The sequence below is a fragment of the Falco rusticolus genome, chromosome 7 (assembly GCF_015220075.1).
Source record: "Falco rusticolus isolate bFalRus1 chromosome 7, bFalRus1.pri, whole genome shotgun sequence".
Taxonomy (NCBI): Eukaryota; Metazoa; Chordata; class Aves; order Falconiformes; family Falconidae; genus Falco; species Falco rusticolus.
The window spans coordinates 50353122-50380768 of NC_051193.1; the positions used below are offsets into that span (position 1 = coordinate 50353122).

Consider the following 27647-nt stretch of genomic DNA (forward strand, 5'->3'; position numbering starts at 1 on the left):
GCCACACGTCCCGGTCCGGCCCCACCGCCCCGGGCCACCCCGGCCACCACCCCTCCCGGCAGGCCCCGCGGCGCGGTGCAGCCCGCCGGCGGCGCCCCGTGAGGCCGGGCCCCAGGACTACATCTCCCGGCGTGCAGCGCCGCCCCGCCCGCCGCCTTCCCGTCTCCGCCGTGAGAAAATAACCCTGAAGTTCCCCGCGATCAGCTGATCCCGGCTGACAACGAAGGGAGCGGGCGGAGGGGGCGCGGGTCCTGCCCTGCCGGGCTCCTCGCCTGTATGGTCGGGGTGCCGGCCGCTGGGGGAGGGGAACCGGGACACTCCGCCGGGCGCAGGGTGGGCGCGGGGGTGGGGGGAGGCGGAGGAAGCCGCGGCCGGGACCCGACTCCTTAGTCACCGGGTGCCGGCGGGAGGAAGGGGAAGAACGGTAGCCGCCGGCTTGTAAACAATAGCCCGGCTCGCGACGCCCGGTGCCGCACCGCCTTTGTTCCCGGCCCCGTCGCCGCCGCTCGGCGGGAGGAAGCCGGGGCTTCCCCCTTCCTCCCGGCCCGCTGCTCGCAGCAGGACGGCGCCGCGCTGGGCGCAGCCCCAGGTAGGTGCGGGGCGCGGGGGCGCGGCGCCGGCCGGCACCGGCCTTACGTAACTACGGCCGGCTCGCGGGGGGCCCCCGCCCCGCCCCGCCCGGGAGCGGCCGCGCCACAAGTGCCGGGCGCCGCGGGGCAGCGCTGCCGGGGCGGTGGAACCGGCTGGGGTGCCGGGGCCGGCCCGCGGTGTGACCGGCTCTGGGCGGGGGGCGGCCGCGGGCCGGTGCGGGCAGGCCGGGTTGGGGCCCCGCGCCGCCGGGCGGCAGCAGGTCGAGACAAAGGCGGCTCGGTGCGCAGCCGGCCCTCAGCGGGCGCCGGCCTCGGGGGCCCGCGCTGGCAGCCCGGGGCGGGGAGGGGGGAATCCGCCAGCCCGGCCGTGGCAGCCGTCGGTGTCCGGCGTTCCGGGGAGGAGCGCACAAGAAGCGAGCGGATTTCTGTTTATCGGGAGAAGTGCATCAGGAAATTCCCAGCAAATAAATGCTGTGAACTCTGAAGGAGGAGCCTAGCTGGGGAGCGAAAGCGGAGAATTTTCTAGTATTGACAGTGTGTGTGTACATGTGTGTGCGCTTCGAGTCCCTGCAGCTCGTTTTGCCCCTCTTCACCAGCTGTCTCCCTCCGCTCTCTCCTTCAGGGGAACACTTGCCCTGCCTGCCGAAGTACCCAACACTGGGGTTTTTTCTCCTCATTGAAAACATGTTACGCAGTTGAGCAGAGACAGAATGTCTGGCAGCATTTGGGTATAACAGTCTGTGAAACCAGTCACATCGTTTAAGTTTATTTTGGAGAAAGAAAACTTCAGCTGCAGTCACCAAGACTCTTCCTGGGAGGCACGTCAGTGTATGACGCTTACAGAAACATCTACTGATTATTTAAAATTAAGTACAGACAGCATTCCTGTTGTGTCCCTTTCCCCTGTGGAAATACTAAATTTGCAACTGCCTTCTATACACCTCATTGTTCAAAGCAGAAACAGGAGGGAAAAACACTGCTTTAAAGGAGTCTGAAAATGAGCGCCCACACACAAACTGCAGAGAAAGGACAGAACACGACGCTCCTGTGCCAGGAAAGCTATGTTTGCAGTGGGACAGATGAAGCAATCTTTGAGTGTGATGAGTGCCGGAGCCTACAGTGCCAGCGTTGTGAAGAAGAGCTGCATCAGCCAGAAAGGTTACGGAACCACGAACGGACCCGTATAAGACCCGGTCATGTCCCATACTGTGACTCCTGCAAAGGTGCCAATGGGAACATAATGCACGCCAGTATGACGGGCTCAAGGCAGATAGCAGCAGTGAGGTGCCAGGTGTGCAAAATCAACCTCTGCGTGGAGTGTCAGAAGAGAACGCATGCTGGGGGGAACAGAAGGAAGCACCCTGTCACCGTGTACCATGCTGGCAAAGTCCAGGAGCAGGAAGAGGAGGGAATGGATGAGGAGACCAGGAGAAGGAAGATGACAGAGAAAGTTGTGAGTTTCCTCTTGGTGGATGAAACTGAGGAGATTCAGGTAAGCAGTGCTGTGGTTTGTTTGCATGGGTGAGATCCTTCAGTTTCTATCTTAGTCTAGCAGGCTGCTGTGATGCATGATTAATACTTGAAGTGTAACTTGGCAGCAACCGTAACAAAATGAGGATAGCCAGTTAGAGGCTTGGAAAGCGAAGCTGGTGAAAGAATTGACGCTGTACTGAGACACACACAACTAAGATAAGAGCTGTCTGTGCAGGATGCTGATCATTCCTGAACAAAATTGAACTGAGAGTATTGCAGTAGGTATCCTGCAAATGGGAATGTTGGCAGCCAATCTCCTACTGTATGACTAGGAGTGGGCACTGCACCAAGTCTAATGCAATGCAAGACTACAGCTCCCTGCTACTCTCCTGTAGCATCAGGAAATCCATCTGATTTTTAGGAATGGGATAAAGTAGAAATAAGCATCCAAAGCGTGTCATCCGAGTCCTACAGACACCGTGGTTAAAGCTGTATTGCTTGTCACAAATGTTATTTCTTGTTAGCCTTTTGCTGAAAAAGGAGGAAATCGGCCATCAATTTGGGGTATGCCTGCTGGTAATAATGATAGAAATACTAGTTGACCAGGAACAGCTCCTCAGGAGACATTTTGGAGAGTCTGGCACTCAATTTATGCCATTAATGAACTCTTCTGTTGGCCCTTACATTTGGTGTTGGCACTTTACAATGTAAAAATACTTTACAAATGTAAAAATACTTTACAAATGTGAAAAAAGCAACGTGTAAAAGTCACAGAGCAGGTTAGTTACACAACAAAAAATTCAGCTTCATCTTCTGGTTTCCAATTTGCATCTTTCATGTTTAACCTCATTTAGGGAACACTGAAAGAAAATGTGAGGTCACCTGAAGACTCAGTATCTGGTTGCTCTGATTTGACATATCCATACTACCAGTGGTAAAAAGAATTGTGATGATATTCTGGTTGTTGGTCAATTAGCTATTTGTACCCATCACAGTAACAGTCAATGTCTGCCACGCATTGCAAGGAAACGTGACTGAAGTATCTTGTATCTATTCCATACAATAGAAGAGTGTGTGTGTCTATATAGATGCATGCTGTAATTATACTGTAATATAGAATAGATGCAAGATACTTGGGTTGCATTTTGGTCAGTTCGGGTGTACTGATCGACAAATTCTCATGGCTTTTGAAGGGGCAAGGGAGGAAAGGATATAACAGGCCTTAAGATGCACTGATACAGAAAACACACAATGCAGGACACCAGTGACTGTAAAGTGAGTGAGTGAGTTTCAGGTGTAGTAGCAGTCTGGAATTTGTGTGTCTTCCCTAAGCACACACACATTTCCTTGTAATGCGTGGCAGATGCAACTGCTACTTTAAGATGCAGACTTTTCAATGATCTTCATGTAGCCACTAGAGCAAGCTCTGAAATGTCTTGGAACAGGGATGTCCTGGAAGGCTGCTCACAAGCTGTGGCTGTGTGTAGTTGTACTGGTTTAAATTATCTTTATACCCATGCATCTCTAAGCCTTATTGAGATGGACTTCTGGCTGCCTGTTGCAAGCAAGTGCATTGAGATTTAAATGTCATAGGCAGTAAAGCCAACTTCCTTATTGGGACAGCAATGGTCCTTTATCACATCATAGCCGTTTGATCAGAACAGGGTTGGAAAAGCTCTCCAAAGATGATCTTGCTTCACTATCAAGATGTTAAATCAGAGCTCTTTCACCTGGAGTGACCTCTTCCTCATAGCTGAATACTCACATGACATCTCGCAGCCAGTGTCAAAGCAGTTTGAGAAGTTTTCAATTAAAATATTTTCTGGCAGCTGGAACTTAGAGTGCTTGCTATTATAGTGATGTGTCTGCTAGTGAGCATGAGGACCTTTATTTAGAGAGGGCTGCAAGATGACTAGCTAGCTCTGAAGACATCTTCTGTAGCATCTTTTGCTCTTGATAATACTGAACAGCCAGTTTAGCTGTAGGAAAGTGATCCTCAGGTTTTTGTGCTTGCCATTAGCAAGATTATTGCTGATTACCTGGGGAGAAATCCTAAGAATGTTCTTTATTTAAACCAACCAAAATGCCAAAATAGTAATAACTTGAAATGTGGAGATTCAGGGTTTGATGGTGTGTGATTTCTTAAGCTTCAGCAGACAGGAGAAGGATTAATCAGAATTATGGTGTCCAGCTATCTTTAACCATCTGGTTTTTGACCTTTGGAACTTGAAGATTGTTGCATTAGTTAGGAAATAAGAGAGGAAACTGCTGATTTGCTATCAGTGGTAGATTCTGCCATAGAAATGTTGAAATGCTAGTCCTACAAAATTAGGAAGAACTAGTTATGCTGCTGATCAAACATGATGGATCAAGGAACTCGCTGATGTATATGTATTTACAAACCTCTGACTGGAAAGTGGTTCAATGACATGGGAACACAAAGAGATTTCTTTTTTGGTTTCCTTTGGAAGTTGGAGTTGTTAAGCTCAAGTGGTTATGTTTCATCTCATTGTTCCTGTTGGGTTCTTGGAGGTGGTAGCTCTGAAACTGAAGGACATTTATGGCATGTGAACGATAACTGAGCTAGTTCAAGATCCAGAAGCAATATAGATTAATCCATAAGGAGCTGTGCTTGAGGAAATTAGTTTAGCTGAGAAGTAGAGAATCTTAGCTTGGGCTCAGCACTGCAGTGATACGGCTACGATAATTCCGAGATCTGCGTAACTGTTTTTGTGCCATGTTGCACAGATGTACTGGCCTGCTCAAAGCTTTTTGCACTTTGCAGACATAACCATAAGCTCAGAAAGCTGTGGACTTCTTGTGCTTGTTTCAAACCCACTTAGTTAGGAAAGGTCCCATTTTAAACAACCACCTGTGAAGCATTTGTTTGTAGAGAACTGATAGTAGCTGAAGTTCAGATCTGTGAAATGCAAGCTTCTCTGTGACGTTGATCATAACAGTGCTATATCTGAGCACCTCAGAAACAGATTGATTATCTCATGTTAAGAAAATGCTGTTAAGGGTTAAATCCAAGTTTGTACCACAAGTCTGCAGAAGAACCAGAGAAAGAGATTGGTACTCGTGGAGTCCAACCCCAGCTGTCTCACCACACAGCGTAATGCTTTGCAACTTGTGTGTTAGTCCCCAGCCTTCTTGACCTACACCACAAAATTGCCTTTCCTTTTTCCAAGGACTTATCGCCCCTCATAAGACCTTATTGATTTCTTCTGTCAGAAAATAAATCTTGTCCATGTTCTGTGAACTGGCATCATCTGCCATTTAGATCCCATTCTAGGTCCTTCTAGGTCCTTTTTCTCAGTTTTATGTAGTATTTTATGTGGTAGTTTTATGCAGCATTATGCAGTTTCTCTTTATACAGTATTAAACTTTTGGCCTTATCTATTACATATCTAAAGCAGAGACTTCAATCAAATTGTTCTTGATAACTGCAGCATCTGTTTGTTAATTGGCTCTGACATAGTCTGTCTTCCTTGCTCATCTCTACTCAATGATAGTGTGGGGATTACTTCCTCAGGCAATTGCTTTGGTCTTGACGCTGCTCTCGTTAAATCTTCCACATCTCCTTTTTGCTGTGTTAAATTCAAACTGCATGCCGCCTTCTTTTTTGTGTGCGAATCCCCCAGCTGAATCTCCTGTTCTTCTCTGTCAAGATGTCAGATTTTCTTTCTTGCCTCTAGCTTGCTGAATTTTCAAGCAGGTATTGTGCTGTCACTAGTGCTGCCCCTTGCTCACAGGAGGCACTTCCCTTAAGAACTTAGAAAATTAATTGATCTGTTTTAAAACTCCCCTGTATTCATGGATCTATTACGAAAACCACAGAAATGTACAACAATAAAAACACAACTTGGCTTAGGATAGTTGTTTCAAGTCCTGCTACTGTTTCACTGTCTCTTGAACTTTTCTACTGGTCTGTATCTGTCTTTTGTACTTACATTTATGCAGTTTCTGGAACAGTATCCCGTTTTTGTCTTTTTACAACACCTTTGCAATAGAGCTTTTTAGCATAAAGCAGGGAGTTATCTATCAGTTGTACAGCGAACTCTACTTACGACTACTTCTGAGGTAGGGGAGAAGAAATGCTTAGCAATACATAACAATTTGGAGAACAAATGTTGAGACTTCTTACCACAGGATCAGAACTTGGTTGTAGTGTCACTAGTGGCTTCTGTGATAACACTTTGTCCAAAGCCATAATTAAGGACTCAGCACATACACCTTATAGAAGAAGAAAAAGTCTTTCATTGACCCCAGAAGATAGGGGATGTGCTTGATTGTTACTAGCATGCCTTAAAGAGTTCACTGATCTTTGACCTGAAATTAGCTCTGTCACAAGAATTTACCCAATCTCTGGGTTTCAAAGAAAAATAAAAGGTACTGACTTTGTAGCTTGTCTTACTAAGGAGACAGGAAGAAAAAAAAACTTCTTCCTTTAGCTAGTCACAAAAAATATCCCCAGCAGTATAATTTTGTGGGGGAGGAAGGAGCATACATTCATTTCTGGGTCTCCCCTGAGATACTGACTGTGAGCTCCCTTTCTTCAGTTAGCAGTTTATAAGCAGCAGTTAGAAGTTTATAAACTTTTTTTGTTTTGCCAATAGAGATCCATTTCCTAAATACAGCACCATTCTTTGAATTCTTTTTATTCCTGCCAACAGGGTTAGACACCTAAAGGATTAAGTTCTTCCCCTCAGCAATACTGAGCAGGATCTATATAATTCTTTGCAGTCTGTTCAGATGATGCCGTGTGACCTGTAGCTCTTATTTAAATACAGACCATTTTAGACAATCATTAAATAACCAGCCTCTAACAGTCCACGTGTCCTCCTCTGTCCCACCTTGTGAAAAGTGACACGTACAGACTGATAACTCCTTAGGGATGTAGCTGCTTTCCTCTTCTCACTCTCACTGTAAGCCTGATGAAAATACTGTGATTTTTTCCTTATTATCTATGGATTTAAGCCTGGCAAAAAGTGTAGGGATGAGAGAATGGAGAGTTACTAGGCATGCTTCTTCCTACTCGTGTTCTTTGTCAGTCAATGAAAGCTAATGTATGTCTTCTAAGAGAAGATCACAATCGCCAAGTCTTATGGCTTGCCTCCTAGTAGAAAAGCTTTTGTCTAGCAAATAGTACTAGTTCTTATGACACTCTTGCTTGATCTGCTGTTGGGGGATTTTTGTGTGTGTGTGTGTGTGCTTTAGGGTAGCACAGTCAGCTATAAGTTTCTGAGAATTTTAGTCCATATCCTGTAAAGTGAAGAGTCACAGCTGGTGTATGTGCTATGGATGTAAAGGAGGAAGAAGAAATCCAAGCTTTTTAGGTCAGTGTGATCTGTCTGATCAGGATATGTAACTTCTGTCCTTCATTGTTGCTGTACTACTAACGAGTTCTCTTTGTGCTTCAGAGAGGTTTTCTTGCCAAAGTATTTTTGGGAGTTTGCTGTCCTACAGTCTAGGAATTTTCCCCTTATTACTTTGGTGTTTTTCATTATTCCTCCCATCGCAGTCTGTTATCAGTTTTGCAGTTCTCTCTCCTGCACTGAAGTGCACACTGTTTTTCAGTCCGTGGAATAAAGTAGTAGAAAAACTGCTTAGCTATTGCTGGTTAGTAGTGTTCTTTCTTCCACTGGACATATACCAGTATTTTGAAGAGTATTTTTAGAAGATGGGAGAGGAGCCATCCATTCAACAAAGGCACAGCACCTTTACCAGTGTCAGGTTGACTCCTAGCTAATTTGAACACAGCCACTTTTAAATATTGCTTTTCCCTGGCACTGCTTTTGTACCTTGTTCATGATATGGTTCTCTTGGGCTGTAATTAAAGTAAAATCTCTTGCTTGCTTCCATTCTCTTTTGTCCGTATGCTGAAATGAGTGCAGGTGTGGAAGCAAGGGAGAGCATGTCACAGGTGAAAGAAGCTGGGTGGCAAGCCACTCTGGAATTACTCACTGTTTCATTCGAGGAGTTCCTGAGCCTCAGTAGGGTTGTTGGGAGAAAGAGGGTGTTCTAGCGCTTCCTCTGCTGTACCTCTCTTTGCTTGTATCCAGTGAATCCTTTTGGGCTTCTGGGTGCTGCCAGCAGGAGTAGGCTGTGAGTGCTTTGTGTGGGGTGCATCTGGCAGCTTGCTCTCCTGCAGCCCTCTGCCCTGTCCATCTTCTCCACTTTGTCCCTTCTGCAGGGGTCACTGGGAGGCAGGTGTTGCTGCAGTTTACCCTTTACTTTTTTACCTGGGTTGTTAATGCCTTGCTGTATGATTGCATAAAGCCAGAAGTTTCACAGTCCTTTGGCCTACCTGTCAAAACACCCTGCAATTGGGAAAATAACCAAAGTAACTGTTTTCTAGGAAGAGTGGAACAGTGATACAAGTAAGGTTTTTAAAAGACTCTTAACAAAGACAGTGTTACGGAGTAGTGTCCACGCAGGTGATCTGTTTACCCCAAGTGCTGAGGAAGACCAATAGGTACAGCAGGAACTTGCTCGCTGACTTGCTGTCTTCTGGGCAACTCTCTTCACTTGAATGTGACCTCTGCTGCTACAGCTGTGATGTTGGGGTGGTAATTGGTAGCTGTGTGGCCAAATTAACATCTGTGGGGAACTTGAAAAGTACTTAGGATACAGAATAATTATTTCTGCTTTATTGCTTACTGTTCTTTTTTAAGAGTTAGATGACACTCTTAAATTAGCATTACTTCTGCAGCAGTTGCATTTACCTTGAAGTCTTTATTAGTTTTGAGTTGTTGCAAAACTAGTTTTTCTGCTAGCAAACAGGTTAGTGAGCTGTCTAGTCTTCTGCTTTCAGCAGTTTCATGTAACTCTGCTCCATCTACAAGGGTGACTGACCTGGTAATAGCAATATTTTAGGCAATATTGCTTCTTGCGTTAGGGAGGAGTCCAATCAAATTGGATTACCTTCCATCCCCTTAAGTTTTTTTTCTACCACTGTCTTAAAACCTTTGAAATAGGCTCTCTCTCTTTGGGTAGGGTTGTTAAGCAGGATTTAACTCTTACCTCTTCGCCTCTTTCAGGAAAGAGTCCTGTAATAGATTGACATGGGCCCCAGACATGGGCAGCCTCCACCCTTCGTTGCAGGGACCTGTAGGTCCTGTTAAGACTCAATCTTGTTAAGTGCTGTACAAACCCATAAAAAATATTGTCCTTTAATTCCTTTGCTAGAGCTGTGGGGAGGAACAGGTTAACTTTGGTCTGAAAAAGTTTTTCAGTTCAGGGATATTGTTTTCATGGATGAGAAATCTTAACAGAACCTGTAGGTGGTACTGCAGTGAAGGCAAATAGCAGGTACAAAAAACTTGAGGTTAGAAAACACCCCTAATCCAAATGAAACCATTTGTTTGAGCCAGACCTGCACCCAGCATGGGGAATAAGGTCAAAACTAGCTAAAGCTGAGGAGTGTTGGAATCTAACCTTAAATCTTCAGGGTGTGCCTGTCTCCTCCTTTATTTTGCTGTCCCTGCATCCAGTGTCAGCTCACTCAATTTGGGCTTGAGCCTCTCTAGGATTCCGATCCTGAGAATGCTGATGTCTGCTGCCAGCTTGGCTGGAGTCGAAGTTATTACTGAGCATAATAATGATAAATATATTTAAGTGTTTGCTGGGTCAATGATTAATAACTTACTCCTGAACAACAGATTGTAACTGCTGGTATGACATATGCAATTTTGTAAACTAACCCATTGAGGCAGCCCTTTTGGGAAAGCTTTCCCAAGCTACCATAAAATGTTTACATAAATAAATGTTTATGTAACATAAAATGTTACATAAAAAGTAACTCTTCGAGCAGTAGAATTAATAAAGTAATTTCTGAGATGTCTGCTTCCCATTATCCAGTGCTTATCCACATCTTCTCTCTTTTGGGGAAGAAGCAGCGTGTGTGCTGTCACGTGCCAGCCAGCATGCTTACTGGCTAGCAAGTATGGGCATGACTGCTCAGCTTACTAGTGTATCTTGGCTGTGTGGAGTGGACAAGAGACAAACTTTTTCCTCAGAAAAGTTATTAGCATCTTTCTTTTCTTTGCTGTTTATTTTCATCAGGCTTTTAGGAAATTTAAGTTTCAGAGGCACTTATTTTTCTACCAAATATGGCTATGTAATTGGATTATGGATTTTAAGTTGTATGTGGAACACTCAAGTAATGGCGTAAATAATGTTTTCTGTGGGAAGTCATGCAGAAGAAAAGGTATAGGAGACAAACTAGGGTAGGAAACTAGAGCTGCTTGGACTTAAGTCAGCCTTGATTCTTCATGAGCACCTGCTTATGATCAATATCTCTCTTGTTTGGAGGCCTTTGAAAGCCAGGAGGGAGTAATGACCTCTTGAGGTCTCTTTCAGCCTGAATTAGTCTATGATCTTAGTGGAAACAACATTTGAATTATGATAGTCTAGAGCCCGTCTCACAGCTCTACTGATGTCATGGGTTTCATAGCAGAGAGTTTCTTTTCCTCACAGGGAACTACCCAATCCTTTTTCTCACTTGGTAGCAAGAAACTTTTGGGAATATCAACAAAAGTTTCTCCTGGGGCAAAAGCAGGGACTTTCCAGCTGCTTGTATAATAGCTGTTGCACTTGAGTTGCTGGGGTAAGCCAGCTGCACTTCTTTGCATTCATGCACTACCTTTCCAGGAGTCATTGTGAGGGAGCTCTGCAAAGATGTGAATTTTGGTGGCAGCACTGTACTGTAGTGCAGGTTATTTTTCTCAGATTAGTCTTACAGGCTGTAGTTGAAGAAATCTGCTTTAAAGGTTTCTCTCTTGTTTTCAATGTGCACTGAAATTCTGATGCAATGACCTAATGGTAGAACCTAGGGCTTTAGGCATGCACCCATAAGACTTCTGTATGCACCTACCTCTGGATAGGAACTCAGTTTTTTTAGAGTAAAACACAACGGCCAAAATCTAGAAGCTGTGTCGTAAAGTAGTCTGTGTTGAGGTGGGCAGATCTGACAGATCTGTTCTGTTTCCAGGTTTAATGATTGACATGATACTCTGTCCTTAAGATCAATTACCTAAAATTGTCTCCTTAAAAGGTTGCAGATCTTGTTTTAGCTTGCTTTGCCATTTCGCATCCTGTTTTCAGGTGTTAGTTTGAATTCTTGGAAACGTTATTTTTTTAAAATGTTTTCTGAACTGTGAGCAGAATTGCTTGTATAGCCAGTGTTAAATTATACTTTAAGGGAAATAGTTGTTGTTTGGGGTTTTTTTTTCCACTTGGTTGTTTTGACCGCTTCTGCTTGAAGACTGATTTGTTTCAGATGGTTGCAATTTTATGCTGGTATATATTTGGATGTGCTTCTACAAATCTTGTAGCTTATTCTTCCATTCATTGAAAAGTGTGTTAAATTTATATCCTCCTAATTGTTTAGTGATTGTGTATTGGAAGATATTGTCGTGTGCTGGTTGTTAGATAAGTCTAATGACACAGAAATTTAATGATTTATATGATGGTATCTTTCTTGATTGCAGAAAATTATTTTGGTTATTGAAAATATTCCGTTAAAATCAGGTCAAGCAAAGAGTAAGATTTCAAAATGCAACAACAAAAGCAAGTACCAATGTAAGTCAAAATGACGGTGTAAGACTAGCAAATGAAGGCGCTGTGGTAAATACTATGCTAAGCACTCTTGATTTTTGTTTTGAGCTATTGTGTCATCGTGGCACAGCTCGGGCTTTGTGCACTGCTTCCATGAATATTAGCAAGACTTAAAGGCTTCATAAAGAGTTTTAAAAGGAGAAAATTCTGGTAAAAATGTTGGATTCTCTTAATATGTTTGTTTTTCCCGGAGGCAGATTTAAAGTTGTATGAGTACAGGTCATTGGAAACTGTTCTATTTTATGGGGCTTGTTCTTAAGCTTTTAACATGTTGTTGTTCCAGTTACATTGTTTCCAAGAAATTCATAGGCAGGAATGTGATTTTAGCAGAACCTGTTTCTTGTCTCTTCCTACACAGTTCGACTTTTGTTATGGCTTGGATCTAGGAAACTTGTTACGGTAGGTATAACAGATTTCCAAGTATGGATGGCAACGAGTCTTCAGATCTAAGTGTGTTCCATGGCACTGTGGTATGAGTTTTTATGTCTTTTTTTAAAAAGGACTTTAGCTGTACAGTCTTCTGGTTTTCCTGCTGAAGACCTTCACCTGCAGTTCAGCTTAACTTGGATGGAATGACTGCATGGGGGGCTGGATGACAGTTGCTAACAGAAATGTAGTTAACACTGTAAAAGAAGGCTAATTGGGATTCTGACCCATGATGGAGTAAAAACTGTGCTTTCTAGAAGACAATATTCTTTTAAGAGCTGTAACAAAAGTGTAAATGAGTCTCTGATGCTGGAAATGGCAAAATAGAGAAGGGGCTGGAGAGATGCCTCTTGTCCTTAGGTTAGACATACAAAGTTTGCATTCTTGATTGACACAGCTGTGCAATTTAAGGAAGGTTTCATGTTTACTCTCTACTGTTCATGTCAGATGTGGAACTCTGGAAACGTGGGAATGGACACAGCTATGGAAACATGAGTCCTTTGCACATGCAGCAGAAGGTGGTACCATGCAAATTTCTTTAGAGATGAGAAGCAAAACTGAGAAGTGGGACTTGAGCCCCAGGAGTATTAGTACTTTGACACTTATTACACCCACTCTGACTTTGAATGTCTTTAAAGAACTTCCTCAAGGGAGGAAAATTCGACTACTGATACAGGGATTGTTGTGGATGTTTTTTTGAGAGTATCATCCCTGTGCTCAACAGTGGTTAAAGAAGACAAGCACACAAAAGCAAGGAACATCCAATGACATATGAGCGTATTCAACAAAAAGAAGGGATTTTTTTTTTTGGTTGTATTGGTTTGGGTTTTGGTTTTGTTTCTTCCACCCCCTACCCCCCCATGGAATTTATTGTAACAAGATGTTGTAGGATCCAAAACTATGACTAGGTTCACAAAGGGGTTAGACAACCTCCTAGAGGCTATGTCTACTACTTCTCTACCGAACATGAGTCTTTAGATGCAACCAGTGCTTGGGAAGTCCTTTGACATCTGACTACTGAGAGCTGGTAAAGCATGCCAGGAAACATTTAGTTGTTTCATGTCTTCTCACCCATTGCTGAGACCTGTGAGACTCAACATTGGACTAGCTAGACTTTGGTGCATTCTTGTGCTCCTGGGTGACTTGCTTGTCCAAATCACTCCTGAGTTCTGTCCTGCAAGGAGGCCTGAAAGAGCCTAGAGCCTTCAAAGGGGGTAACAGCTCAGTGCTTTGGGTGCCTGATTTGATATTCAGTCTAACTTTTCTGCTGGAGTGACCTGGATTATTGATGTGGAACCAACTTTTCTTCTGCCTGGCTCAGCAATCCAGCTCTTCTTCCCGCAATAAGTTAACGTACATTGAGTGTGAAAGAAGGCTGCTGGTGTGGACATCTGCATTAGCTCAGCTTGGGACAATTTCAGCTGCAGTAGAGTTTGTGTGAGTTGACTGCTGTGGTCCTTGTCTTTTGTGCCTTCTGACATTACTAACTCAGCCCCTTCCACAAACTCTCCCAAACTGATACTGGAATAACAACCAGTGCTGTCTAAAAGACCATAGTTATTAGTTGTCCTGCCAATCCTTAAGCAGCTGTTTGAAGACTGCTATTTCTTTGAGACATCCAGGGAGTACATAACCACTGACTCCAGCAAAAAGAGGGTCTGCCACCCTTATGGTAATAAGTTTGGGAGGTGGGGGTTAAATTAAACAAGATTTTCGTATTTCTTTTTGCTTACATACAGATAACATTATTATCAAATCTGTGAATGTTTATAGGAGCTATCCCATGAACCAAGAACTTCCTTTTATCCACAGAGACATCTCCAGAGACATTAAGAGAAACTGCATCTGTTGTCTAAAATTATCTTCCTGATGACAAGCTAATAATCACAGTTACCAAAAAAGCAGACCCTTTCTCCTGCACCTGTAACTGGAGTGTATCTTGATGGTCTCCCACAGACACCAGAAAAGTTTCTGTTAGAGCATTTTGATTTGTTTCCTGTTTTCTTCCATACTGTCAGGTTGCCCTGAATGTTTTGAGTCCGGGAGAAGCTACTGCAGCCTTACAGTCCACAGTTTCTCTTTTGAATGCTGTTCCCAACCACAGTCTGGCACACTGGTTATTTTTTATTTTTTGGCACGCTGGCGGTTTTTTATTTTCCTTCGAAGTCTAGATGCTGCTGATAGATTTGACCAGAGAAAATGGGGCTGACTGAGTCTTAAACTAATTTGCTGATCTAAGAATAAACTTGTTGAAAGAAACCATTTGTTACCTCATGGCTTCTGTGGATTGCATATCGTGAGACCTTCCAAATGTACTTGGGGGAGGGGGGCCAGGAATAGCCAAGGAGCTTCCAGAAGTTGAGAGGCCAGTGAGAAGGGATGGAAGCCCTGATCCTTTCAGTGGATGGGAATTCCTGGAGGGAATTGTGATGGAGGAGGTGAATTTAACCCTTCTCAAAAAGTGCCTCTGTCATATTCTTCCCAGTCACGTAACACATGGATAAAACCTGTTGGAAGAAGAAAAAGCAAGTGATAAACAACCATAGCTGAAAGCATGAAGCTTTTGAAAGCCAAGGCTGTGTTCTGCAACAAACCCAAGGCAGGCTCTTGTACAGAGCCCCTAACCTGCTTCATTGCTTGTTTATGTGTTCCCTGTTGCTCTAGTACCTGAACAGAAAATGCCCTATTCTCTAACCTAAATAGCATGATTTGTGTCACTTAATCCATGTGAAGCCAAAGAGAAGTTACCTGCTGAAGGCTGTCTATACTTTCTTGGGTTTGTGTTTGTGTGTGGTGGTGTGTGTTTGTTTTTTAATGAAAGCACAATGCATAAAATTATGAAACAGATCATTGAGGTAGTTGTGGGACTTTTGTAAAAGCCAGTTTGACCTGCTTCAACCAGCTGACTCCAGCGCACAACTTTGCTTTCTTTTTCTCTGCCCCTCCTTTTAGCGGAAGGATCTATCAGCTGGAGAGCCCTGGCTGTGCACAGATGCAGCACAGCTGCATGGAGGAGTGTGTTCTCCCTAGACAGGTGCTCAGCCTCTGTGGATGAGGCAAGTTAAGGTGACAAAAGCACTCCCTTGTTTTGTGCCTGAATTTGGATGCTTGCCAGGAGACTAGTGCTACTGAGAGCATTTGCCGTGCTCCAAGCAGTTGTTCTGGCAGACGGGGAAGTAGGGTTGTGCGCCCTGCCCTGAAAGGACTGCCTTAGGGAATGAGGTGAGGTACAAGAGGTTTCACTAGACAGATAATCACCGTGAGGCATCAGTTTCAAAACAGCTACATGATGGAGCAGCCTGAATCCCACTGATGCGTGTGTGTTACAGAACTGCTTTCTAATATTTTTCTTTGGATTTCTTGGTGCTTCAGAAACTTATGATAGAATCTGAATAGGAAGTAAACATTCTCATTAATCTTATGAATCCTGGAACCAGCTGTGTTTCCAGTGTTGTCTATTCCAATTGCATAGTTATAATTTTTTTTTTTTTTTTGAAGGTAAGGAATGAAGAAGACTTTATTAAGAAACTGGACTGCAGTCCTGACCAGCATCTAAAGGTAGTGTCCATCTTTGGGAACACGGGGGATGGCAAGTCTCACACCCTTAACCACACTTTCTTCTATGGCCGGGAAGTCTTCAAGACGTCTCCAGCCCAAGAGTCTTGCACAGTTGGAGTCTGGGCAGCCTATGACCCTGTCCGCAAAGTGGTGGTAATTGATACAGAGGGCCTCCTGGGGGCTACTGTGAACCTGAGCCAGAGAACACGGCTGCTGCTGAAGGTCCTGGCCATCTCTGACCTTGTCATCTACCGTACTCGTGCTGACAGGCTCCACAATGATCTCTTCAAATTCCTTGGTGATGCCTCGGAGGCTTATTTAAAACATTTCACTAAGGAGCTAAAAGCTACCACAGCCCGCTGTGGCCTAGATGTTCCTCTGTCAACTTTGGGTCCAGGTGTCATCATCTTTCATGAGACTGTGTACACCAAGCTGCTGGGCTCTGGTGAGTAGGCAGTGAGAAACTGAATTACGATGTGCTAAGTGCTATCTATAAGTTGCCAGGTTGCATTGAATATTCGGTGTTCTTTATTACCATGTAAAAGATGCGGTTTGCATTTTAGTCTGGCTTGTTCCAGTCTGGGACCCAGGCTATGGAAATAGCAGACCATTCCCTGATAGCAATCTGACTACCCCATATCAGCTAAGAATAATCCTCTTAGCCAGCTGGACATCAGCACTGACTAGTCATGATGGGAGTTCTGCCAGCCATAGGAGGGGTCATCATACAAGATCATGAGTATGTGTGATATGGCAGACGAAGGTGAAAACTGAGACACCCTGGGGTTTTGGCAGGGATATGGCGTATCATGTTGCAAAAAACCTAACAAATCTCTGTGTAGAAACTGGGATGAGGAAGAATAATGAAACTGGTGAACTTCACTCTACTTTTTAAAATTCTTTGGACTAACGTCGTTCTGAGGCTGGTGTGAGGTTGGGGCTGAGGTTATGGTGGCACAGAGAAGATGGTTTGATGCCACCTTTATCTGTGCAAGTATCTGATATGGCCAAAGCAGCAGGCCTGGCTCAGTATTATTCCCATCACTTTCAGTGTTCTTCACCAGTACTTTTAACTTGGCTCATGCCATACTGGATTATGCATATTTAAATTGTTTATTTTATTGGTGTGTCTGAGTGAAATGCATTGTTCTATTGAAGTCACGGCATGTTTTGGTTTTGACTGTATAGGGATCTAAATTTTTTCTCCTGGCCCCACTTTTTCCATGCTTCAAATGGCACAATGAAACCTTTCTTTATGCTGTCCCTTTCTGATACTTTGACGAGCAAGAGCCCTAATGAATTGGCCTGCACCGGCTGAGGCTCAGTCCTGCTGTCTGTGAACATGTAGGAGTCTTCGGCTGTGTAATACCACAGCAGCTTTCTGCTGGCCCACGTTCTCATTTTGGCTTTTCTAACCAGTAAGTTCTTGAGCTAGTAGAAGAACTTGGCATTCTTTCTGGCTCTTATTAAAGTGACTTCTTAATTGCTTTAAACTTACCTGCCAAGGCAGTTCCTTTTCTTACATAGCAGTTTGCTGACTAGCCATGCAAAGTTTCATATAGTTGTTGAATTGCTGTTTCAGCAGGTCAGATTTAGTGACCCATAATGATAGCTGCACCTGCGTGCAAAGTCAGTGTAGTAGAATTATATTTTTATGATAACTTCTGATCATGGTAGGAATAGGAAAGAAACCTCTTCACATATGGATTTGCAGCAAGCTGTAACCATCCGTCTCAATGGATAGTTGAGATAAGTGTGTTTATATAGCTTTAGGGCAGGGAAGAAGGGGCCTGCCTTATTCTGAAGTGTACAACTGGTACGTGGAAGCAGGCAGAAGAATGTGGTCAGCTCTGCAGTCTGACCTGATAATGGCTAAAGTTCTGAAGTGCTTTGCCAGGTACAAAGGGTTGATAGAGGCTTGGCCTTCCTTGCTGTAGGATTGGCGTGGAGAATAAGCAGCCCATGTAAAGTTCATGTCCTCCGCTTACCAGGGTGCTATGACTAGCTATACCAAGTTGTGGTCTGGTGTGAATATCTAACAAGTGTGCTGATGTGGATTTTCCTTATATTATGTCATAAATTGCTGCTGCTTCTGGATATCTGTGTTTCCAAACCTACATGTTTCTGGTTTTACCTGTGGAACTTGATTTTAGGATCTAAAGCTGTGTATCAAAAGCAGACACTGCTTTTGGAAATAGTTTGTTTCTTTTCCTTCTTGTAAAATATAATTATAACTGCATTCCAAATGTATTTGGGTGTAATTAGGAAAACACTAGCACTGTGCTGAAAGCACTGTGCAATTTAAATATTATTTTAAACGGTCAGTTGTTTATATACTTGCTGATGCTGTCATATATAGATCATCCTTCTGAGGTTCCTGAGAAGCTCATTCAGGATCGGTTTCGGAAGCTAAGCTGTTTTCCTGAGGCTTTCAGCTCAATCCACTACAAGGGAACAAGGACATACAATCCTCCAACAGATTTCTCTGGACTTAGGCGAGCTGTGGAGCAGCAGCTGGAGAACAACACCACTCGGTCACCTCGACAGCCTGGGGTTATCTACAAAGCACTAAAAGTAAGTGGAGAAGAGTTCATCACGATCTTTATTTGTATCGCTGTTGCTAGTAACTGTCAGTGGCAGCTAATAAAGGTAGAGCATGGGAGCTAGTGATGTTGCCGATGTCTGGAGGTAAAGCAGATCTTCCATGAAGATGATGACTTTTGTGTAACAGCCGGATAGGCTGGGTAGTTTGGGGTTTTTTTTAACTTTAAAACTTTTGGCAAAGACCTTGAAAGGTCAAGAGAAGTTGAAGAGCAAAATCAAAAAAAATTGGGCCAGGAAGAAACCGACTGGGAAAGAAACAAATAACTGATGACAGATAGGAGGCCCAGAAGGAGTTATTGGTGAAATTCCCAAGGATGGCCTCAGCACATGGGGAGGGAATGCAGAAGGCTTGGAGGGAGTTAATGGTTGGCAAAACCTAGCATTGAGTGTAGTGTAACTCAAGGGCTATGAGGCAAAAAGGAGGAAGGAGATGTGTTGGTAGGTAGGGAACAAGGTGGGATCAAGCCAAATGAATAATCATTTCACAGGTACAGCGTCAGATCAGAAGGCTGACAAAAAGAAAACAGAGAAAGCAGCTGGTGATTTTCTTAGAAAGGTCACTCACTAGGATGTCAGAGAGATTTTTGGGTCTTCAAATTTGCAGTCTGTCCTATGGGTTTCTGCACATTGCTACCACTACCTGAGAAGCATGATATTTTCATTGGCCTGAAGAGCACAGCTGTCATTGGGAAGGGGTGGGCAGAGCTGGGGCATATCTACAGAAGAAGGTAGTGTTAGCAGTTTTTTCTGATGTTAGTTGCAGCTGTTGGAGCAGATAATTCCATCTGCTCTGTATTTGGGGTAGCTGAAACACAGAGGGAAGTATTGGGGTGGCATGTACACAGTTCCTTGCATTAGGGAGCAGACAGGCAGCAAGGCAAAAACAGCTGGAGTGGTTAGTTCCAGTTTGATTTCTAGGACTTTGTTGCAATAATAAAGTAATTCAGTTTCAGATATAGCTGCTAGTATACTTAAATACGTGTCCAGTAGAGTAGAGGCTGTGTTCAGATCACTACTGACTAGAAATTAACTTTTTTTGCTTCACTGCCTTGAGGACGCAAGGCTTGCTAGAGACCTATGTCCACCTCCTTTAACTTCTGAATCTGTTGGCCTGTATCAGTCAAGCTTGAAAAGAGATCCTAAAGCTAATTTCCTTTAAATTCTCTGAAATCCGATGTCTGTGTAGAGATTTTATTTGAGAGAAACTGTGGTGAGAGATACACACGTGTCTGTGTTTTTGTGTGGGCAACCCTTGTTAGACAGCAGAGATGCTCCCCCCCTACTCCCTGGGAGGAGGGGAGAGGGAGGAAAAGAAGAGCAGGCAGCCTCTATGGTAACCTCAGCTGTAGGAATAGTTACAGTTAGACCTTATATTTTCAGAGATCTCAATCCAGAAAACCCTTAACCAGTGCTAACTTTTTTTTTTTTTTTTTTACCATAACACCCAAAAGAACTGAAAAAGGTGAAGTGTGTCAGGGCTAAGGACTGGCTTAATCTGCGAACAGATGCTCCCAGGAAAGGAAACAAATCCCTTTGTCTCAGTTTCACCAGAGAAGAACAATTATTCAAGAGACCAGAGGAAAACTCAGGGCAGCACTTTCTGAGCTGAGGGGCCAAGAATGTGTCCTCATGTACTCACTGTGAGAATTTACTCTCCGAGTTTCCTTCTGGAGGTTTCCAGAATGCAAAGCCCTCTTAGCAAGAACCCTGCTATTGTGGGCATGGGTTGTATGCATAGAGGTAGATGTGATCTTCTACCACACATTTCTACTATAAAATTCAAAGTAGGAGCAGGAAGAGAAGAGAAGAATAAGGATCTTACAAGCATTCAGGTCACTTCCATATAAGTGCAATATTGTTGTCTTTCTTGGTTTCTAATTGTCGTCTTGATTTCCACATCAGTAAGAAATTATTTGTTAGCTGTGTACTCTCTTGCCTCTCCCTCCAGTAGGGAACCCATGTTTTTGCTTACAAAAGCTTTCTTAAAATGTCTGCATTGCTCTCAGTCCCTTACCAGTTCATTCTTTTCTATTTGACAGGCTCTAAGTGACCGGTTCAGTGGGGAGATCCCCGATGACCAGATGGCTCACAGCTCTTTCTTTCCAGATGAATATTTCACATGCTCCTCTGTGTGCCTCAGCTGTGGGTAAGTAGATGAGAAATGCACCCTCATCCTTCTAGAAGATAGTGCTGCCCTGGTCTGCAGCCCGAGAACAGAAAGTGTCTGTGACATCTTGACACCTGACATGACCTGTCATCAGCTAGTACTTCCAGGCAAAATTAGCTAGAAATTGAACTCTTATATGAATTGCACAGCTGTTATTGCTGCATCCCAGCTGGATGCATGGTCTTTGCCTACTCTATTTTTGTGTATGGCTATAAACCTGTTCTGCCCATATCTTCTCCCCAGTGCACACAGGGTGGGAAGAAAGGAGTGTCTGAAGAAATCCCCTGACATTTCCTATGATGATTTTTCCTGCCATTTTTATTACCTAAACAGTATAAACAATCCTAAAGCATGCATCATGGACCTGGGCTGCGTTCGGTGACTAGATCTAAGTGGAGCCCCAGGTCTGATTAGAGCTTGGCTCTCTGTGAAGAGCCCAAAGATTGAGCCTTAAAGAGCAGCAGATGGCAGTCAGTGCTCTGGGTCTGTGAGGCGCTATAGCAGCATGATGTTATGGCTGATTGTGCTTCTGGAAACATTTTCTTTCAAATGTGATACGGTGCTATGTTCCTGCACTCATTAGAGAATTTCTAGCAGCTCCTTGCAAGGGCTGCAGTGTTAGCTCTGTCCTGGTCAATTTCCAAACTTGGTTAGTCCTTCCTAAAATTCTCTGTGACATTTAAATTGGCTACAGTGATCGTTTCCTGCACTAAATTGTTGTGTGGCACTGCTTTGTACTGTGAAGTAGTGGCTATGCCTCTTTCCAAAGAGCCTGCCTTTCAATGATAAAGGATGTAATTGCTGTATGTACGGTTGTGAAAATGCTTTGGGGTTAAAACGTCTATGCAAATGCAAGATAGTAACATGAATTAACTTTTGGTGACATCTGTCCCATATCTAACAGCATCAGTTCATGGTTTGCTTTTGCATACTCAGGTGTGGCTGCAAGAAAAGCATGAACCATGCAAAGGAAGGAGTCCCTCATGAATCAAAAAGCCGATGCAGATATTCTCACCAGTATGATAACAGAGTCTACACTTGCAAGGTGAGTAGTGACGCAAGGATAAGGTCTGAAGGATGGAGAAGGAAAGGATGGCCCAGGAAATGAGGAAACATTTCATGATGGAATGAGGAAAACAGGCATGTGCCTGTTTTCTTCAAGTTTTTCAAATGGGAGAGGTGCTTGTGGCTTTAACAAGAAAAATTGATCCCCAGTTTTGCTTGGAGAGGTCATCAGCTCTGTGTGCTGTGTGTCATTTGATAGCTAAATTGTGAACCCAGCTGCTTTCAGCCTGGCTGATGTTGACCTTCTACATACCTGATGTGGTTACTCTTCTTATTTGCTTAGGCCCATTGCTTGGTATTAGCCAATTTTTCTGAAGGGTGCATGCAGGAAACAGGAAAGTTTTCAGCTACCATAATGGTTTTTATTGTTGTAGAAATGCTTCCCTGATGTCGTTATTGATAGCGGGTTTTGTTTTGTTTTTAAATCGGTTCTGATGAGCGCTCTCCTTTGCTGTGGAGACAACTGTGTGCCAAGTTATATGCTTTATGTGGCCAAACAGCTGTGAGACCTGGAGTCCGGGATTCCGAAGAACGCAGCTTTAATTGAGCCTTTGTGTTATAGGCCTGTTATGAACGAGGGATGGAGGTCAGCGTGGTGCCAAAAACCTCTGCTTCCACTGACTCCCCTTGGCTGGGCCTTGCCAAGTATGCCTGGTCGGGGTGAGTACTGCAGCTAAGATCTTTCTGCTGTCTGTTGCCTCCACGTTGCCTGGTGTGCTGGACTTCCAGTATCTCACTGAGGTAACCTGTCTTCCTCTTTTGCAGGTATGTGATCGAGTGTCCCAACTGCGGGGTGGTGTACCGCAGCCGACAGTACTGGTTTGGCAACCAAGATCCTGTGAACACTGTAGTGAGGACAGAAATTGAGCATGTCTGGCCAGGGGTAAGCTGGTTGCTGAATAGTCTTTGTGTATGTGTGCAGCCATGCACGTGTCTATGTTGATTCTTCTGGACACTGATGGAGAAAATGGATTTGCTTTCATTACAGCTGGTTCATGTCTCTGCTGTTTAAAAGAACCTTTGCAGGGGCCTTCAGTCATCTTTTGGCTGTCTTGAAATGGCTAAGTTACAGTTTATGAACGTGTTTACACTGTGAAAACCTACCCCTGTGTTTCAAAGTAGGACTGGTGAATTTTTTGCTCCTGCTTGCCCTCCAGTTAACAGAAGCAGTGAGTGACAGACATCTGCATCTAAAAAAAAAAGTTTTCCTGTTTTTATTCTCAAATGAATATCCATTTAATTCCAGACTGATGGATTTCTGAAAGACAACAACAATGCAGCCCAGCGTTTGTTGGATGGGATGAATTTCATGGCACAATCAGTATCTGAACTTAGCCTGGGACCCACAAAAGCTGTGACCTCCTGGTTGACAGACCAGATTGCCCCAGCTTACTGGAGACCCAACTCTCAGATCCTGGTAAATAGCAGCTGCTGTAGAGAAACACTTTGTGTAGCTAAAACCATCCTTACCCTTTAAGTAATACAGTATTTTGCAGATTCCAGATGCGTCTTGTTTTATTGCAGCAAGCAAGCCCTTCTACAATTTTAAGAACTGAAATGCTTTCAGCTCTTCCCATTCTTGACTAAGCCAGAGTCTCTGCCCAGCCCTGCTAAAGAGACTGTTGCTCCCTACTTTTTGTGAGCTCCTCTCCCAGCAGTATTGTGGAAAATCCTAGTGTGCATGAACTTGCTCTTCAAAGCAAGGAATCGACATCAACTCGCTACTGCAGTTGATAGTACTATTTTTATAGGTGCAGATTAAACTGATTTCGTGCCAGATGCAACAAGCTGGCCCCTGCAATTTAACTAGGAAAGGATTCCCTGCGTCTTGCAGGGAACAGATACTTCTTTAATGAAAACTGCCTTCTGAATTCTTACCCCCCACAAAGATCAAATATCCATCATTCAGCCCTGCGTGATGTGTCTGTAATTAGTTGTGATCGCGAATGAAGGGATCATAGCAATCTATTGGCTTAACTGCTGTACGTCTACCTGTCTGAATTGCTTCCCTAGGGTGAAGTTATACGACTGATAGCACCCAAGTCTTAAGTGTAACTATATTTTTCACAGTTTTAGTCTGAGTCTTGCCATCCTGGGATTCTGCTTTTTATTTTTCTATTAAGGAAGATCAAGCTAACAGTTTTTCTTTCTATGTTGCTCTGATTAGAGTTGTAATAAGTGCAACACGCCTTTTAAAGATAACGACACTAAACATCACTGCCGGGCCTGTGGAGAGGGCTTCTGTGATGGCTGTTCTTCTAAGACTCGTCCAGTGCCTGAGCGAGGCTGGGGACCAGCACCAGTGCGTGTGTGTGACAACTGCTATGAAAACAGGGGCATCCAGTTAGGTAATTTTGAGTTGATTGTGACAGAATTATCTCTGGGCAATAGTCTGAAGCCTTTGTCCCTGGCTTCTGGGTCACAACCATTCCCATTGGGTGTAGACAGTGTTCAAAGTGGGCTTTGGTACAGAGTTTTTAGTAGGGAAGCTCACGAGCTCAGTGCCTTTTGGCAGGAAGATGACCCTTGCAACAAGCTACCAGATACCTGACCCCCTGACAAAATTATTTTCTAATTGGATTTTTACTTTGTTTTTTTGGCATCTACTGATGGTGTGGAGCTAGCATCAGAGCAGGGATGCTGCTCTTTCAGCAGAGTGTGTATTTTGTCCATTATTGCTGAAATGAAAGCGAGAACTCTGTAATCCAAGGTTGGGGATGTGGAAGATAAAGGCTGAGGAGAGGCTGCGAGCTGCTCTTTGGGTTTGCTGCTGGTTTTTGCTGGTGTAAATTAAGTGAAACTTGGCAGAAATCGTGCTGGACCTAGGTGTTGAGGCCTTTACTCTTGTGTCATGCAGATGTGGCTGAGCTGCCTTCAGACGAGGAAGGGGGGACACTTATTGCCAGGAAGGTGGGGGAAGCTGTGCAGAACACTCTTGGAGCAGTGGTGACAGCCATGGACATTCCCTTAGGTAAGCTCTGATCTCTTCTGATGGATTTTTTTGTCTAGAGGCATTTTTGTTTTCACAGAGCAAAACTTCTGATTAAACTTCAAGAGTCTGTGACAGGCTGACCCCTCCACTATGTTACCACTGTTGGTTGAGAGTTCTGCAGCCCCCTGCACCTCTCTTGCTTGATGTTTCCTCTTGGTTTTCAGCACATTGTTTCTGCAGTTCACACCTCCTCTTTTCTCCCTGTTGTGCAAATCTGTGTGCACCGAGCTGTGAGTAATTTGTGCTCCCCTGATGCATCACTGCGGTGACCTGCCACCTGGGGTTCCCTAAAGACTGGCCAATTAGGAAGCATTTTATCAGGTTTGGTTTTCTTCCAGAGATGCTGAGTGCCTTTTAAATGTGTTCATGGATATTACTGGTACTCGGTACTTCTGCAAGGGAGGGCTGAGAATCTGAAGTTGTCCAGGTCGGTAATGGTAGGAAAGTAATCAGTAACGTGATTTTTAATGGTGAGCTTAGTACAGTGAACATTTGCTGCTCTTTCATGTGCTGGGTGGCAGTTCAGGTATGTCAGCAAATACTTTGTATTTGAATCTTCTGTTGATGGACCTGACTTCCTACTCATTGCAGCGATCATCGTTCCACTGCTTTGCCTGCAGCTTGTGCTGGCATCACCCTTGTCCGACTCAATGAAAGGCAGAATAAATCCCTTTTCTCAGTGCAGACAGTATATGCATATCTGAAAGTTTGGTTTGGTGATTCTGTTTTTTTGGCCGTGGCTGAAACAACGTAGGGAAAGGCAACTGTCTCAACCTCTAGAAGAGTCTGCTTAAGAGAAGATGCCACCATTTAAGGAGAGACAGTCTATCCCTTTGAAGAGAAGCAGAGCATGGGAGAATGGCAGAATGGCCTAAATGGCTACCCATTGCACTGAAGTATTCTGTCAGTAGGTCTTCTTCCCCTTAATGGCAGTGATATAACTTGCGGTGTGTGAGTGCTTCCACTGGAGTACATTCCTGATGTGCTCATGTTCACAGATTATATTCTTCTCCCTCTTTCTCCTCCCCCCACCTCGCTTCCTCCGTAGGTCTGGTAAAAGATGCTGCCCGACCTGCATACTGGGTACCAGACCACGAAATCCTGCACTGCCACAACTGCCGGAAGGAATTCAGTATCAAACTCTCCAAACACCACTGTCGGGCCTGTGGCCAGGGGTTCTGTGACGAATGCTCACATGACCGCAGAGCGGTTCCCTCTCGTGGATGGGATCACCCAGTCCGAGTTTGCTTTAACTGCAATAAAAAGCCTGGTGACCTTTAACCCCAGGCTTTTCTCCAGATCTTTGCAATTCCTTATGTTCTCAGGGTTACAAATGAAAATATCTGGTCTCCCTTTCACCTCTTAACCTGTTGCAGCCAGAGTGCATGTTTCCAGTGTCTGGCCTCCTCTCATGTTATATCCATCTTGGAACACTGGGAATGAGCTTACGTTCAGCCTCTAGGTTTTAATTTCAAATTAAATGGGGAAGAGAGAAAGCTCCCTTGTAAATGAGCAAACCAAAATCCAGTGTATTTTATTCCAAATAAAGAAAAACAAATATATCAACTATGTATAATTTAGTATATTAAGAATATACAGTTGGCTAATGAAGCTTTGAGTATTCCTAGTTCACATGATGGATGGTGGTGTTCCTTAGTATATTGGATCAGACTTAGGGCCTTCTGATTCTTCTTTTGGAACGTCTTGCTGATCACGATGTCCTGTGAGGAGGGTTTGGACTCTGTGCTGCCAGGAAATCTCCAGTGTTGATTTATGAATTATACCTGGTAATTCAACCAGCCCTACACCTGGAGGTGCCATACTTCTAGCCGTGGAAGATTAAACCCAGATTCATCAGCAAGTTTGTATGAACTGTGATATGAGCAGTGGTCTTGCAGTGCAAGAGGTACCAAGTTGAAGCAGACCCCCTGGTAGAGACCAGTAGAGCTCTGAAAGGTAAAGCAAATCATACGGCACAAGGCAGAGCATTCTGATTTTGCCATTTCAACTTCAGTATCATATCAAAAGGTAGGAGGGTGTTGCTCTTCCTGACAATGTTCTCATGTACTCAGGTTTTCTTCAAGTTTCTCTGCTAGCTTGTTTCAGTTAAAAGTTTTGTCCAGAGCAGAACAAGAGGACAAGTGACATAGGCAATTCTGAAATATGAAGTTTGGGGTGTGATGGCTTTTCTTCTCCCCCACTGTTTGAGTGATCCTGGAGCCTCTGTGTTCTCAGATGCGGTTGCATAGAAACAGCACAGATTTGACTTCCCTTTTTTTTAATAATACAAATTTACAAATCCACCGGGAAAATGGGAACCTTTCTTCTTTGCTCCTAGCAACTGGCACTCACTGGACTTCATCCTTTTATTGAAGGACTGCAATGAATTCACTATTTTATTCTCAAAAGCAGCACTTAACCTAACTAATACTGTCTTGTACTGTGGATTTGTGGTTCCAGTTATAAGAAGTAAGAGACCATTGTGGATTAAACTGCCTAAAATTCTCCCTTCTTGGCTTACATAGACAAGAATTCTTCCACCACATGAGAACTGTCTCCTCTTGGAGTGGCTGGAGTCTGATGCAATGTCCTGGAACTGTGGTATTTTTTCCCCAGCTTATTAAATGTGCTCTTGTGTAGATGAGTGCCCAACACCCTGTTTTAGGACTGTATTATTAAATTAACTGCTATAAAAGACTTTATCTTCTGAACAAGTGTACTGACTTTTTTCCTTGTAACAAGTGGTTCTCACTTTGTCTCTGAAAGAACATACAAAGTGATGGCCTTTTCACAACTACATCCAGCCTACACATGGAAGTAGACTTAGAAGATGTTCCGGGATACCTTTGGTACTGGCTGAGTTTACTGGGACTGTCTAATGTTTTTTGTAAGCAAAGTCTGCCATAAACTGACAGTTGCCCAAGGGAAGGCATGAGTTAGGTAGAAATCCTCTCTTAAAAGGCATTCTGCACATCCAGCATAATTCTGTGCTTCAAAGTATTTTTATTTTTTTAATGGGTGAGCACTGTGTTCTTGGTTTGTAGGCTGTGCCCTGTGTGCTGTTTATGCATGTAGCTTTACTACCATGTTAATGCACAAAGAGAAAGCAGCCATGACATTCCTTGTATAAAATCTTTGGTATCTGTTTCAA

General features: G+C 43.9%; 1 protein-coding gene across 4 annotated transcripts; it reads left to right on the top strand.

Annotated features, from left to right (window-relative positions):
* The first annotated feature begins 115 nt into the window (after positions 1-115).
* On the top strand, positions 116-27647 carry ZFYVE1 (zinc finger FYVE-type containing 1). Of its 4 annotated transcripts, none has more exons than XM_037393278.1 (12): positions 116-170; positions 1213-2082; positions 15609-16113; positions 18028-18242; positions 20312-20418; positions 21376-21484; positions 22067-22164; positions 22270-22387; positions 22751-22921; positions 23672-23852; positions 24362-24475; positions 25545-27647. In XM_037393278.1, the coding sequence occupies exons 2-12, from the start codon at positions 1588-1590 to the stop codon at positions 25775-25777; spliced, it is 2346 nt and encodes a 781-aa protein (XP_037249175.1). In that variant the 5' UTR covers positions 116-170; positions 1213-1587; the 3' UTR covers positions 25778-27647. The 4 variants fall into 4 exon arrangements, with proteins under 4 accessions (XP_037249175.1, XP_037249176.1, XP_037249178.1 ...); XM_037393279.1 differs by lacking the exon at positions 116-170 and adding an exon at positions 261-279; XM_037393277.1 differs by lacking the exon at positions 116-170 and adding an exon at positions 331-589.

Bases quoted from the DNA above. Each gene is read 5' to 3' on its own strand.
- ZFYVE1 (XM_037393278.1), top strand. From the start codon at position 1,588: ATGAGCGCCCACACACAAACTGCAGAGAAAGGACAGAACACGACGCTC. The intron at 22,388-22,750 runs GTAAGCTGGTTG...ATTTAATTCCAG, and splicing joins TTGAGCATGTCTGGCCAGGG to ACTGATGGATTTCTGAAAGA. The intron at 24,476-25,544 runs GTAAGCTCTGAT...CTTCCTCCGTAG, and splicing joins AGCCATGGACATTCCCTTAG to GTCTGGTAAAAGATGCTGCC.